The 12,989-nt window shown below is 42.6% G+C and overlaps 1 protein-coding gene across 1 annotated transcript; it reads left to right on the top strand.

The window, feature by feature from the left end:
• Positions 1-361: 361 nt before the first annotated feature.
• LOC135532074 (zinc finger protein 658B-like) lies at positions 362-4,744 on the top strand. Its single transcript, XM_064959718.1, has 2 exons — positions 362-641; positions 2,506-4,744. Exon 2 carries the CDS (start codon positions 2,691-2,693, stop codon positions 3,993-3,995), a length of 1,305 nt encoding a protein of 434 aa, XP_064815790.1. The 5' UTR covers positions 362-641; positions 2,506-2,690; the 3' UTR covers positions 3,996-4,744.
• Positions 4,745-12,989: the final 8,245 nt, after the last annotated feature.

Here is a 12,989-nt window from a genome sequence, read left to right on the forward strand (position 1 = left end):
AATGCAGATTCAATGGAATCGGAGGAGCAGGGAATGTCTTGGTTACTCCAACTGAAAGAGGACATCAGGAAGATACAGGAGGAGGGTATCGGTGCACCTTTGAGTCCCAGCCAATCCATTGATGATGACGCTGTAGACTGTGATGAAGACGAGAACCAGAAGGATATGGATTGGTTACCTAGCAAAAGGCTGGAGGGGGAACACATGAGTCCCAGCCAATCCTTTGATGACGAGGATAATGTAGACTGCGACGAAGAATGTGTGGAAGACAGGGATTCGTTGCCTAGCAAAGGGCTGGAGGCAGAACCAGCACCAGAGAGACACACACCAGAGCAGAGGGAGAAGAGAGTGAGTGGGTCCTCCCTCTCTGTCCTCTCCTGGTAATGCCTTACTGCTGGGTCTGAAGAGAGTGAGTGGGTCCCCCTCTCTGTCCTCTCCTGGTAATGCCTTACTGCTGGGTCTGAAGAGGGTGTCTGTGCGGCTGGTCGACTGCAGGAAAACACCAGGGTTGAGAGGAACTGCTAGAAGAGGAGACGAGGAGGAGGAAGGAGATGACGAGGAGGAGGAAGGAGATGAGGAGGAGGAAGGAGACGTGGAGGAGGAAGGAGACGAGGAGGAGGAAGGAGACGTGATTCATCAAAGTAAGTGCAGCAGGATACCTTTTGTTTTGGTACCATTGTGAAGTTTAGTTTTCTAACATTACAGTGCAGTCCAGGGGCCTCTGATATCAATGTTTTGTTTTGGTTCTAAGTACCATTGTGAAGTGTTGTTGTCTAATTTACAGTGCAGTCTGATATCAACGTTTTGTAAGTTGCATCAATACATTTTTTCATTGTAGATTTATTAAACATAGAGCACAGTGACATGCAATGCACCCCTCTGCCCTCTCACATCACTCCATTACCTCTCTCTGCCTTTGCCCCATCTATGTCTATCCTCTATCTCTCACATCATTCCATTACCTAGCCTTAACAGGAAGTCAGTGTGGAGAGGCTATCACTGGAGTAATATGACAGTTATTGTTTTGGTTCTAGTCAAGATTCTAGCAGCCGTGGTGTTGCAGAATTCTATAGTAAGAGAGACTGCAGATTCTTAAAAAAAAAAAACAATTTAGTATAAGATTAGCAAAAATGAAGCAATCAACCATCACTAAGAGTAGTTAAGTGTTGAAAGCTCAACGAACAAAGTTATCTATCTCCTCTTAAAGTAAGTACATCCTTTTATCTTTGTGACAGTTAGCAGATGTGCAGAATCAGGCCCTGGGAACAGAGTTGTAAAAAGTAATTTAGCTTGTCTATGTGGATCAAGATAGCTGATATTGCCACCATTCTCTGTTCCTCCCTGCACTTCCCACATAGCTAAATTCCTGCCGATCGTAAAAATCTCCAAGTAAAGCAGCATAGTATGTCTAATTAAACAGTATAGTACATAATGAATATTACATTTCTACCACAGTGGTTAGCAGCCATAACTGAAGTGCATGTAGTGCTTATCTGGGTAGCAATGTTACAGAGATGGGGTCTAGGGTAACGCTGAGGTCCTACCGTTTTATTTGAGACGACTGTACAACCGTTAAGATTAATTGTCAGATCAAACAGCAGATCTCTTTGTTTCTTGGGACCTAGAACTAGCATCTTAATTTAGTCACAGTTTAAAAGTAAAACATTTGACGCCATCCGCTTCCAGGGTAAGCAATTTTGGTGCTTCAACATGTTTCATCAAAATTTACAGCAATGTGTTGTCCGCATAGAAGTGAAAGTTGCCATTGTGTTTCCGAATGACATCACCAAGAAGTAGAATAAATAATGGTCCTAAAACAGAACCTTGAGGAACACCCCAAAACTTACAATTGATTTGTCAGAGGACAAACCATCCACAGAGACAAAATAATATCTTTCTGACAACTAAGAAAGAACTTGTCCATGTTAGACCAATTAGGGTTTCCAATCTCTCCTAAATAATCTGGTGATCGATGGTGTCAAAAGCGGCAGTAAGGTTTAGGAGCACAAGGACAGATGCAGAGCCTTGTACACGCTCCCCATTTTTCACTCTGTTTTCTCCTATCACAGCCATTAGTCTTCAATTCCCGAGCAGTTTCCTTCCTCTCCGGCAACCGCGTTAGGAAAGACGCCTTTATATTTGTAGTGATTGGGTGTATTGATACACCATCCTTAGTGTATTTAATAACTTCAGCAGGCTCCAAGGGTTATTCAAGGTCTGTTTTATAAAAAATATTATACTCCTGAATTTATTTAGGTTTGTCATAACAAATGGGTTGACTGAAGATTTTTCATCTTTTCATTTTTTATTAATTTGTAAAAGTCTCTAAAAAGATAATTCCACCTTGATATTATGGGGTATATGTGTGTAAATTCAGGCTGTAACACAACCAACGTGGAAAAAAATCAAGGGGTGTGAATACTTGGAAGGGACTGTAATACCTCAGTATGATGTCACTTTCTTCTGTTGGACAAACTGTATTCACTGTTTGTCTCTTTCACACAGGAGAGAGACGTGGCAACCACGGATCTTCTGGGGAGCCTCAACAACAACCTCATGCTGACAACACAGGCTGGAGTCTCCCCACATCAAAACACCTCAATAAACAACCGCAGAGACATACAGGGAAGAAACCACACCACTGCTGCTCTGAGTGTGGGAAGACTTTCAGCTGTCCAGCGACACTCAAAATGCACAGAAGAATCCATACGAGAGAGAAACCTTACCGCTGCTCACAGTGTGGGGATACTTTCAGTCAAAAAATGACTCTTAAGATTCACCAGCAGACGCACACTGGGAAGAAACCTCACCACTGCTCTGACTGCGGAAAGAGTTTCAGTGTTTTATCAAGCTTGAAAATCCATCAAAGTACCCACACCAAAAATAAACTATTCCAATGCTCCAAGTGTGGGAAAGGTTTTGCAAACAACCACTATCGAAAAATACATGAGAAAACAGTACATGAGCCCCACGCAGAAAGGTCTTACCACTGCTCTGACTGCGGGAAGAGCTACAGTTTTTTATCAACCTTCAAAAACCATCAAAGGATACACACAGGAGAGAAACCATTCCAATGCTCCAAGTGCAAGAAAAGTTTTGCTCAGAAATCCACTCTAAAAGCCCACGAGCAAACACACATGCCTGCTGCAGAAAGGCCTTACCAATGCTCCTACTGCGAGAAGAAGTTTTGTATTTCGGCGTCCTTTCATTTCCATATGAGAATGCATACTGAAGAAAAACCATTCCAATGTTCCGTCTGCGGAATGCGGTTCATTCACGCCAGTTTACTGAAAGCACACAAGTTTAAACACAAGCCCTCTTCCGAAAGGCCCTTCCACTGCTCTAAATGTGGAGCGTGTTTTACTACAAAAGGTAATCTTAAATTTCACCAGCTGACCCATGACCGGGGAGAGAGGACTTACCGCTGCTCTGAGTGTGGGCATTGTTTCTCTCATCCGATTTATCTGAAGAAACACCAGAAAAGGCACAGCAAAGAGAAGTCCATTGTCTGCGACCTGTGCGGGAAGACCTTCAACCATCCAAGCAACTTCAGAACACACATGAAGATACACCAAGGAGTGAAACCATACCACTGCACCGACTGTGGCAGGAGCTTCATATTCCGCCAAGGTTTAACAACACACCAGCGTGTGCACACCGGCGAGCTGCCTTACGTCTGTGATCAATGTGGAAAGAGATTTTCTCAGTACAATTCTTTGGTGATTCACCAACGAACCCACACCGGGGAGAAACCTTACCCATGCTTTGTCTGTGGGAAGAGCTTCAGTCGGTCACAAAACCTGGCTGCACATAAGAGAACTCATACCGGAGAGAAGCCTCACGCCTGTGATCAGTGTGGGAAGAGGTTTTCCCGAACCGACGCACTGGCTGTACACAAGCGCACCCACACCGGAGAGAAGCCTTACAGCTGTGATATATGCAGGGAGACATTCACCTATTTAGTAGCCATGTTGAAACATAAGAAAAGACATTGACATCCTGCAGGTGATGTACTCTGTGCTGAATGTCCTCAAGACAATTCCAGCTCTGTCTATGAATAGAGAAGAATTTTGTTTAACCTACAGAAGACATCAATTTGTTGTTTTACTTACAATCTAACCCCAGAGAGAGAGAGAGGCACAAACACTCACACACGCAGACAAACCCAGAGGGCGGCAGGTAGCCTAGCGGTTAAGTGCGTTTGACCGGTAACAAAAAGATCGCTGGTTTGAATCCCTGAGTCGGCAAAGGTTAGGAAAAAAATCTGCTGTTCTGCCCTGGAGCTAGCCAGTTAGTACCCAACAACAACTGCTCCCTGGGCACACATGACGTGGATTAAGGCAGCCCGCCGCGCCTCTGTGATTCAGAGGGTTTAGATGCGGAAGGTTGAAGGCATTTAGTTGTGCAACTGGCTAGTTATCCCTCATTTCCTTTCCACCCAGAGGAATTGGGAGCACAGAGTGGTTTTTGAGAGTGGTTACTGTGAGTTTTGAGAGTGGTTACTGTGGTTTTTGAGAGTGGTTACTGTGAGTTTTTGAGAGTGGTTACTACGGTTTTTGAGAGTGGTTACTGTGAGTTTTGAGAGTGGTTACTGTGAGTTTTGAGAGTGGTTACTGTGGTTTTTGAGAGTGGTTACTGTGGGTTTTGAGAGTGGTTACTGTGGGTTTTGAGAGTGGTTACTGTGGTTTTTGAGAGTGGTTACTGTGGGTTTTGAGAGTGGTTACTGTGAGTTTTGAGAGTGGTTACTGTGAGTTTTGTTTTGAGTTTTGAGTGGTTACTGTGAGTTTTGAGAGTGGTTACTGTGGGTTTTGAGAGTGGTTACTGTGGGTTTTGAGAGTGGTTACTGTGGGTTTTGAGAGTGGTTACTGTGGGTTTTGAGAGTGGTTACTGTGGTTTTGAGAGTGGTTACTGTGGGTTTTGGTTACTGTGAGTTTTGAGTGGTTACTGTGTGGTTACTGGTTTTGAGAGTGGTTACTGTGAGTTTTGAGAGTGGTTACTGTGGGTTTTGAGAGTGGTTACTACGGTTTTTGAGAGTGGTTACTGTGGGTGGTTACTGTGAGTTTTGAGAGTGGTTACTGTGAGTTTTGAGAGATTGGTTACTGTGAGTTTTGAGAGTGGTTACTGTGAGTTTTGAGAGATTGGTTACTGTGAGTTTTGAGAGTGGTTACTGTGAGTTTTGAGAGTGGTTACTGTGGTTTTTGAGAGTGGTTACTGTGAGTTTTGAGAGTGGTTACTGTGGGTTTTGAGAGTGGTTACTGTGAGTTTTGAGAGTGGTTACTGTGGGTTTTGAGAGTGGTTACTGTGGGTTTTGAGAGTGGTTACTGTGAGTTTTGAGAGTGGTTACTGTGAGTTTTGAGAGATTGGTTACTGTGAGTTTTGAGAGTGGTTACTGTGAGTTTTGAGAGTGGTTACTGTGGGTTTTGAGAGTGGTTACTGTGAGTTTTGAGAGTGGTTACTGTGAGTTTTGAGAGTGGTTACTGTGAGTTTTGAGAGTGGTTACTGTGAGTTTTGAGAGTGGTTACTGTGAGTTTTGAGAGTGGTTACTGTGGTTTTTGAGAGTGGTTACTGTGAGTTTTGAGAGTGGTTACTGTGAGTTTTGAGAGTGGTTACTACGGTTTTTGAGGGTGGTTATGTTTCCTCCGCATTGGACTGAATCACAAAACAAGGATTTGTGGCTTTAAATTGTCTGAAATATCACAGTGTTGTGTTTTATACATGCACACCTGACAGGTGTAGGACCAGGTTCTCCTCCCCAAATCCTATTATTAAGCATTATTGGTGAAAATGCTACAAGATCAGCATCTCGGGGCAACTTCACCCAACACTTGCCCCTTCCCTGGGGGCTGTTCCAGATGGCAGATTCATTGAGGTACTGTCCTAAATATTCTGAAGTATCTTGATTGTTTTTTTTTTTTTGGATAAATTTAGACTTGAAATTGGCATGGAGTCATTAACTTGAAACCAGCAACACATATTCATGTTTAGGTTTCAAAATAAACCCCTGATTTAAGAGATCAAATGGTTTCAGTTGAGGATCCTGGTCTCTGGAACACCCCACCCCACTGCTCCCAGTCAGAGTAAAGCAGGAGTCAATTCCACCGTGCCAATTTCAACTCCTTATATTCCTTTACCAATATGGTTATTTCAGAATATTTAGGACTAAATATGTTTCCATGGTAACTTAAATCTTCATGCAGATCTCATGTGAGCATTTGAGATAAAGATGTATGTCTCGCAATAAAATGAATTTATCAATGAAACTAACCAGGATAAAATGTGAAGTTTTAAAGGCGTAATTAATCTGAAATCTGTTTTTATAGGTCACAAGTGAAATGATGTTATAGGTAATGTTATAATGTTATAGGTAATGTTATAGGTAACCTGTGTAGCCTAGGTCTAGGCCATGTTAAAGCCCTAGGCTACAGTCAGTTCTATATGTTTGTATAAATATGTTGTTATATACATTGTTTATGTAAGTAGAGAACAGTAGTAGTACATATACAGGTATAATAGAGGAAGCACCAGCATGAAGCTTTGCGGCCACCAGAACATCTTCACTGCTCCTTGGCACAGATTCTACAAATGTCTGGAACTCTATTGGAGGGACGCGACACCGTTCTTCCACGAGGCATTACACCATTTGTGTTCTGTTGATGTTTGTGGGAAAACGCTCTCTCAGGCGCCACTCCAGAATCTCCCATAAGTGTTCAGTTCTGTTGTGATCTGATGACTGACACACACACTTTAACCCCCCCCCCATGCTCCTTGGAGACCCCTCTATCAAAGTCAAAGAGATCTCTTGTAGCCAAAATAATGGTCATTTTTATATGATGTTAATTAACTCAGAAAAACCACACCTGCGGAAGCACCTGCTTTCTATATACCTTGCCAAATTCAGTGTTTCCTTTTGTTTTGGCAGTTACCTGTATATATCAGAGAACATGCACAAATTGCACCACACATGCATGTACACGCAACTACACACACGAACATGCATGTCTGCACATACACACATACATGAAGACACAATTAAAGAATGAAAGCACATGGCAAAAGACAGCTCATAATTACTGATAACAATTCTGTGATGAACAAGCTTTTATTTGTATTTTACATTGTTTAAACATACTTAGTATTACGTTGTTAACATTGTGTACATTGTGACTGAAATCATTTCAAATACTTTATCTGGGCTTGATTGAGTTTGACTGGCGTGAACTCCGGACTGACATTGTGTATTTGTATACATTTCAGCAGGCTTACATTAAATAAGACGAGGACTGTAAGTGATTTATGGATGTGTACGTACCTAGTGGCCCCCTTCACCCCCAAATCATTACAAAATTCACGTGTTTTTTTTATGGTGTCTATGGCAACCTTATGTCTTCTCTCTTGTGTGCGCTGGTGTATTTTAAGATGGGTTGATTGAGCAAAGCATTTCCCCACAGACAGAGCAGAGGTAAGGCTTACAATTTACATTTAAGTCATTTAACAAACGCTCTTATCCAAAGTGACTTAGTAGTGAGTGCATACATTTTCACAATATTTCATACTGGTCCCCGGTGGGAATCGAGACTCTTCTCTGCCTTGTCAGCTTCATGATGTTGTTGAGGCTCCCCAGAGGATCCACAATAGTCAATACAGGTCATATCTGCATACAGTCGATATCAATGAAACATTTGTACAGATTTTGTTTTCTTTTTCACTTGTACTGCTGTGGAAAAGACATTAGTAACAATTTATATGAGCCATCAGATAGTGATAACACACAATTACAATCAACAAAGTTGTAGTTTAAAAAAAGGTTAGTTAGTTAGTTACCCTAATAACAAAATGACATACTGGTTTCCTTACACTGTAAGCAGTTTATGGACAAGATAACACTAAAACACACACAACAATCAACACAGATAGTTAATAGAATACACATCAATAATGGGAAAGGACTTTGGTGTCAGTCTAGAGAGAGGGAGGGAGGGGTGTCAGTCTAGAGAGGGAGGGAGGGGTGTCAGTCTAGAGAGGGAGGGAGGGGTGTCAGTCTAGAGGGAGGGAGGGGTGTCAGTCTAGGGAGGGAGGGGTGTCAGTCGAGAGAGGGAGGGGTGTCAGTCTAGAGGGAGAGTGAGGGAGGGGTGTCAGTCTAGGGAGTGAGAGTAAGGGGTGTCAGTCTAGAGAGGGAGAGGAAGGGGTGTCAGTCTAGAAAGGGAGGGAGGGGTGTCAGTCTAGGGAGAGAGAGAGGGAGGGGGGGTGTCAGTCTAGAGAGTGGGGGAGGGGGAAGAGTGAGGGTAATATAAAGGAAGAGAGCGGAAGAAAGAGAAAGATATGAAAGGAGCACCACAATTCAGTTACCAATTTCATTCATCCCCTCACTGACAGCCGCTTATTCAATAATGCGTCCAGAATGGCTCCCTATTCCCTGCACTACTTTAGACAGAAGCTCTATAGGCCCTGGTGAAAATTAAGGCACTAAATACAGTCAGGTCCAACGTTATTGGCAAAGATGAGCAAAAAAGACTACAAAATAAATCAATCAATACAAATATTGAGCTATATTGTATGCTTAAAAAAAGGAAATTATTTTATACCAATACAAACACTCAGAGAAAGAGATATTGTTTAACAAGTAATATTTGAATACAATTCCCTCAGGCTTTCAAGCTGATCATGTCACTGTTCAGACAGCATAGCTGTACTAGAAATCAAATCAAATTTATTTATAATGCCCTTCTTACATCAGCTGATATCTATAAGATTTCAAAAACTTGAAGATTTGTTCTATTTCAATTTCATTCAACTTAAATTATCCATTTCATGAGTGAATTGAAGATTTGAATTGGAATTCCAAATTAAATTGGAATTGACACCAACCTTGGTACATAGCCTACCTGAACCTGAAATTGGTACATAGCCTACCTGAACCTGAAATTGGTACATAGCCTACCTGAACCTGAAATTGGTACAGAGCCTACCTGAACCTGAAATTGGTACAAGGGAGTGGGCGCTGGAAGTGGGCGTTCTGTGTCACGCAACTTGGGTCAAGATCTGTTTCTTGCCTTGCTCTTAGGAACAGGACACCATTTTTATGGGGTAGGGTTATGTGTGGAGATGGAGCAATTGAAGTTGAAGATTCCTGGTGTGTGTTCCGCCTGCCGTTTGGTGCGTCACAGACCTGGCGGTGAGCGTGGTGAAACAGGAGTCACTGTCAGTTCTTCTGAGTTTTGAGTCAGTCTCTACCAGATAAAGCCATGTTAGGATACATCCGTTATCCTGTTAGAGCTTGACTGCCAAATCCACTGCTCTGTTTCCGGGTTAACGTTTATGGTCATGTTGCAGCAGTGTGTAGGAGGGAGATTCCAAGATGTGGCAAGTGTGCAGGAAGGCATGGGACAGAGAATTGTGTAGTTTCGGTGGATAAAGTTGTGTGTGTGAACTGTAGGGGTACCAAAGTTGCTGGTGATCGGAAGTGTCAGGTGTGAGAGAGGCAGGTGGCTGGAGTCCGATTTGTCCAAGAAAGTAGAGGAGGATGGGGCAAGGTGGAGGGATCCTGAGAGGATCGGAGTGAGTAGTAGATTTGTGCCAGCAAATAGCAGATAGGCCAACAAGTGATTTTTGCTTCAGTAAGGTTAGTCAAATCAACTAAATGCAGATATGCTTGGTGTTGATTGTGTTCCTAGCTTCAACAGTGCAGTAATATCTAACTAAATGCTTGTGTTCCTAGCTCCAACAGTGCAGTAATATCTAACTAAATGCTTGTGTTTCTAGCTCCAACAGTGCAGTAATATCTAACTAAATGCTTGTGTTCCTAGCTCCAACAGTGCAGTAATATCTAACTAAATGCTTGTGTTCCTAGCTCCAACAGTGCAGTAATATCTAACTAAATGCTTGTGTTCCTAGCTCCAACAGTGCAGTAATATCTAACTAAATGCTTGTGTTCCTAGCTCCAACAGTGCAGTAGTATCTAACTAAATGCTTGTGTTCCTTGCTCCAACAGTACAGTAGTATCTAACTAAATGCTTGTGTTCCTAGCTCCAACAGTGCAGTAATATCTAACTAAATGCTTGTGTTCCTAGCTTCAACAGTGCAGTAATATCTAACTAAATGCTTGTGTTCCTAGCTTCAACAGTGCAGTAATATCTAACTAAATGATTGTGTTCCTAGCTCCAACAGTGCAGTAGTATCTAACTAAATGCTTGTGTTTCTAGCTCCAACAGTGCAGTAGTATCTAACTAAATGCTTGTGTTCCTAGCTCCAACAGTGCAGTAGTATCTAACTAAATGCTTGTGTTTCTAGCTCCAACAGTGCAGTAGTATCTAACTAAATGCTTGTGTTCCTAGCTCCAACAGTGCAGTAGTATCTAACTAAATGCTTGTGTTCCTAGCTCCAACAGTGCAGTAATATCTAACTAAATGCTTGTGTTCCTAGCTCCAACAGTGCAGTAGTATCTAACTAAATGCTTGTGTTCCTAGCTCCAACAGTGCAGTAGTATCTAACTAAATGCTTGTGTTCCTAGCTCCAACAGTGCAGTAGTATCTAACTAAATGCTTGTGTTCCAAGCTCCAACAGTGCAGTAATATCTAACTAAATGCTTGTGTTTCTAGCTCCAACAGTGCAGTAGTATCTAACGATTCACAACATCTAAAAGTAAAAGAATGGAATTAAGAAATATATAAATATTAGGGTGAGCAATGTCAGAGTGGCATTGACTAAAATACAGTAGAATAGAATACAGTATATACATATGAGATGCGTAAAGCAGTATGTAAACATTATTAAAGTGACCAGTGATTCCATGTCAATGTATATAGAGCAGCAGCCCCTAAGGTGCAGGGTTGAGTAACTGGGTGGCAGCCGACTAGTGATGGCTATTGAACAGTCTGATGGTCTTGAGATAGAAGCTGTTTTTCAGTCTCTCGGAACCAGCTCTGATGCACCTATACTGACCTCATCTTCTGGATTGTAGCGGGGTGAACAGGCCGTGGCTCGGGTAGTTGATGTCCTTGATGATCTTTTTGGCCTTCCTGTGACATCCGGTACTGTGGTGTCCTGGAGGGCAGGCAGTGTGCCCCCGGTGATGCATTGGGCAGACAGCACCACCCTCTGGAGAGCCCTGCAGTTACTGGCAGTGCAGTTGCCGTACCAGGCGGTGATATAGCCTGACATGCTCTCAATTGTGCATCTGTAAAGGTTTGTGATGGTCTTAGGGGCCAAGACACATTTCTTCAGCCGCCTGAGGCCGCCTTCACCACACTGTCTGTGTGGGTGGAACATTTCAGATTTTCAGTGATGTGTCCACCGAGGAACTTGAAGCTTTTCACTTTCTCCACTGTGGTCCCGTGGATGTGGATAGGGGGTGTGCTCCCTCTGCTGTTTCCTGAAGTCCACGATCAGCTCCTTCATTGTGTTGACGTTGAGGTAGAGGTTATTGTCCTGGCACCACTCCACCAGGGCCCTCACCTCCTCCCTGTTGGCTGTCTCGTCATTGTTGGTAATCAGGCCTACGACTGTTCTGTCGTCTGCAAACTTGGTTGAGTTGGAGGCCTGCGTTGCCACGCAGTTTAGTTGCACAGGGCGGGGTTCAGACCCAGGGCCTCACGCTTAATGATGAGCTTGGAGAGTACTATGGTGTTGAAGGCTGAGCTGTAGTCAATGAACAGCATTCTTACATAGATATTCCTCTTGTCCAGATGGGATAGGGCAGTGTGCAGTGCGATGGCAATTGCATCGTCTGTTGATCTATTGAGGCTGTATGCAAATTGAAGAGGGTCTACAGTGTCAGGTAAGGTAGAGGTGATATGATCCTTAACTTGCTTCTCAAAGTACTTCATGATGGCAGAAGTGAGTGCTGCTGGGCGATAGTCATTTAGTTCAGCTACCTTTGCTTTCTTGGGTACAGGAACAATGGTGGACATCTTGAAGCAGTAGGGACAGCAGACTGGGATAGGGAGAGATTGAGTTAGTAAACACTAGCGTTCATAGTAATGGTTATCAACTGTATCACAGAAATGGAATGTAAAGCACAGAAAATAGATGTTGTGGTGGCAGCTGCAGAGAAGATTTGACTTCCAAAGAGTTACAGGGTCTGTTGAGAGGTAGTGTCCCGTCCTCCCAGGCTGTTGGCATTGTGCAGGAGCAGATATTGGCAAAGTAGTGGAATGGGCCAGTAGGTCTTTAATGAGTGTAAGTGGAAGCTGCAGATAATTACATGGGTGTATGACATTTTACTAAAGAAGAGTTATATGTTAATGAGATTTATATGAAATAGTGGGATACCAGTGGAGGCTGGTGGGAGGAGCTATAGGAGGACAGGCTCATTGTAATGGCTGGACTGGAAGAAATGGAACGGAGTCAAACGTGAGCTTTGTTCGAATACTCATACTAACCATACTATTTGCGATGTAAATTGAGTATGTAGTATGTTTTTTTGTCATAGTATGGATATAGTTAGTATGCTGAAAGTTCCAAGATGTCGTACTAACTTCGCCAAAATACAAAGTATACAAGCAGTGGACACCATTTCCGTGCTTTTTGGGCCCATAATGCAATTCTTCCAAAAATGGGCGTGGCTTCACAATGTTTTCAGATTTGAAGAAAATTAAATAAAATATGCAGCCGAAGTCCGATGAGAGTGGATACAAATTCATTGCTTTAACCAATTATGACAAATGTTAAGAAAATGTTGAGAAATGTAATAAAGTAATGACTTGTCAAATAAGTTACTCGTTATGTTGGCTGACAATTTGTTAGCTACGCTATCCTTACGAACCGCATGGCATTACATCAGTATGTACCGGTATGTTAGCTAGTTACCTAAAGTTAGTTGGCTACTAATACATCAAATACATAATTCTGTCTATCTACTCCGATTTCAGAGCACTCTCGTTTGAGTGTGCCGCTCAACACCTATTAAATATATGGCCGGTGTTAGTAAAAGTAGGCCCCAAAAAAGTGTTAAATGGTCAGAGTGAGGTGTTCTCTCATTTGTGTTTGGAGCT

This window comes from Oncorhynchus masou, unplaced genomic scaffold (assembly GCF_036934945.1).
Source record: "Oncorhynchus masou masou isolate Uvic2021 unplaced genomic scaffold, UVic_Omas_1.1 unplaced_scaffold_1713, whole genome shotgun sequence".
NCBI classification, from domain to species: Eukaryota; Metazoa; Chordata; class Actinopteri; order Salmoniformes; family Salmonidae; genus Oncorhynchus; species Oncorhynchus masou.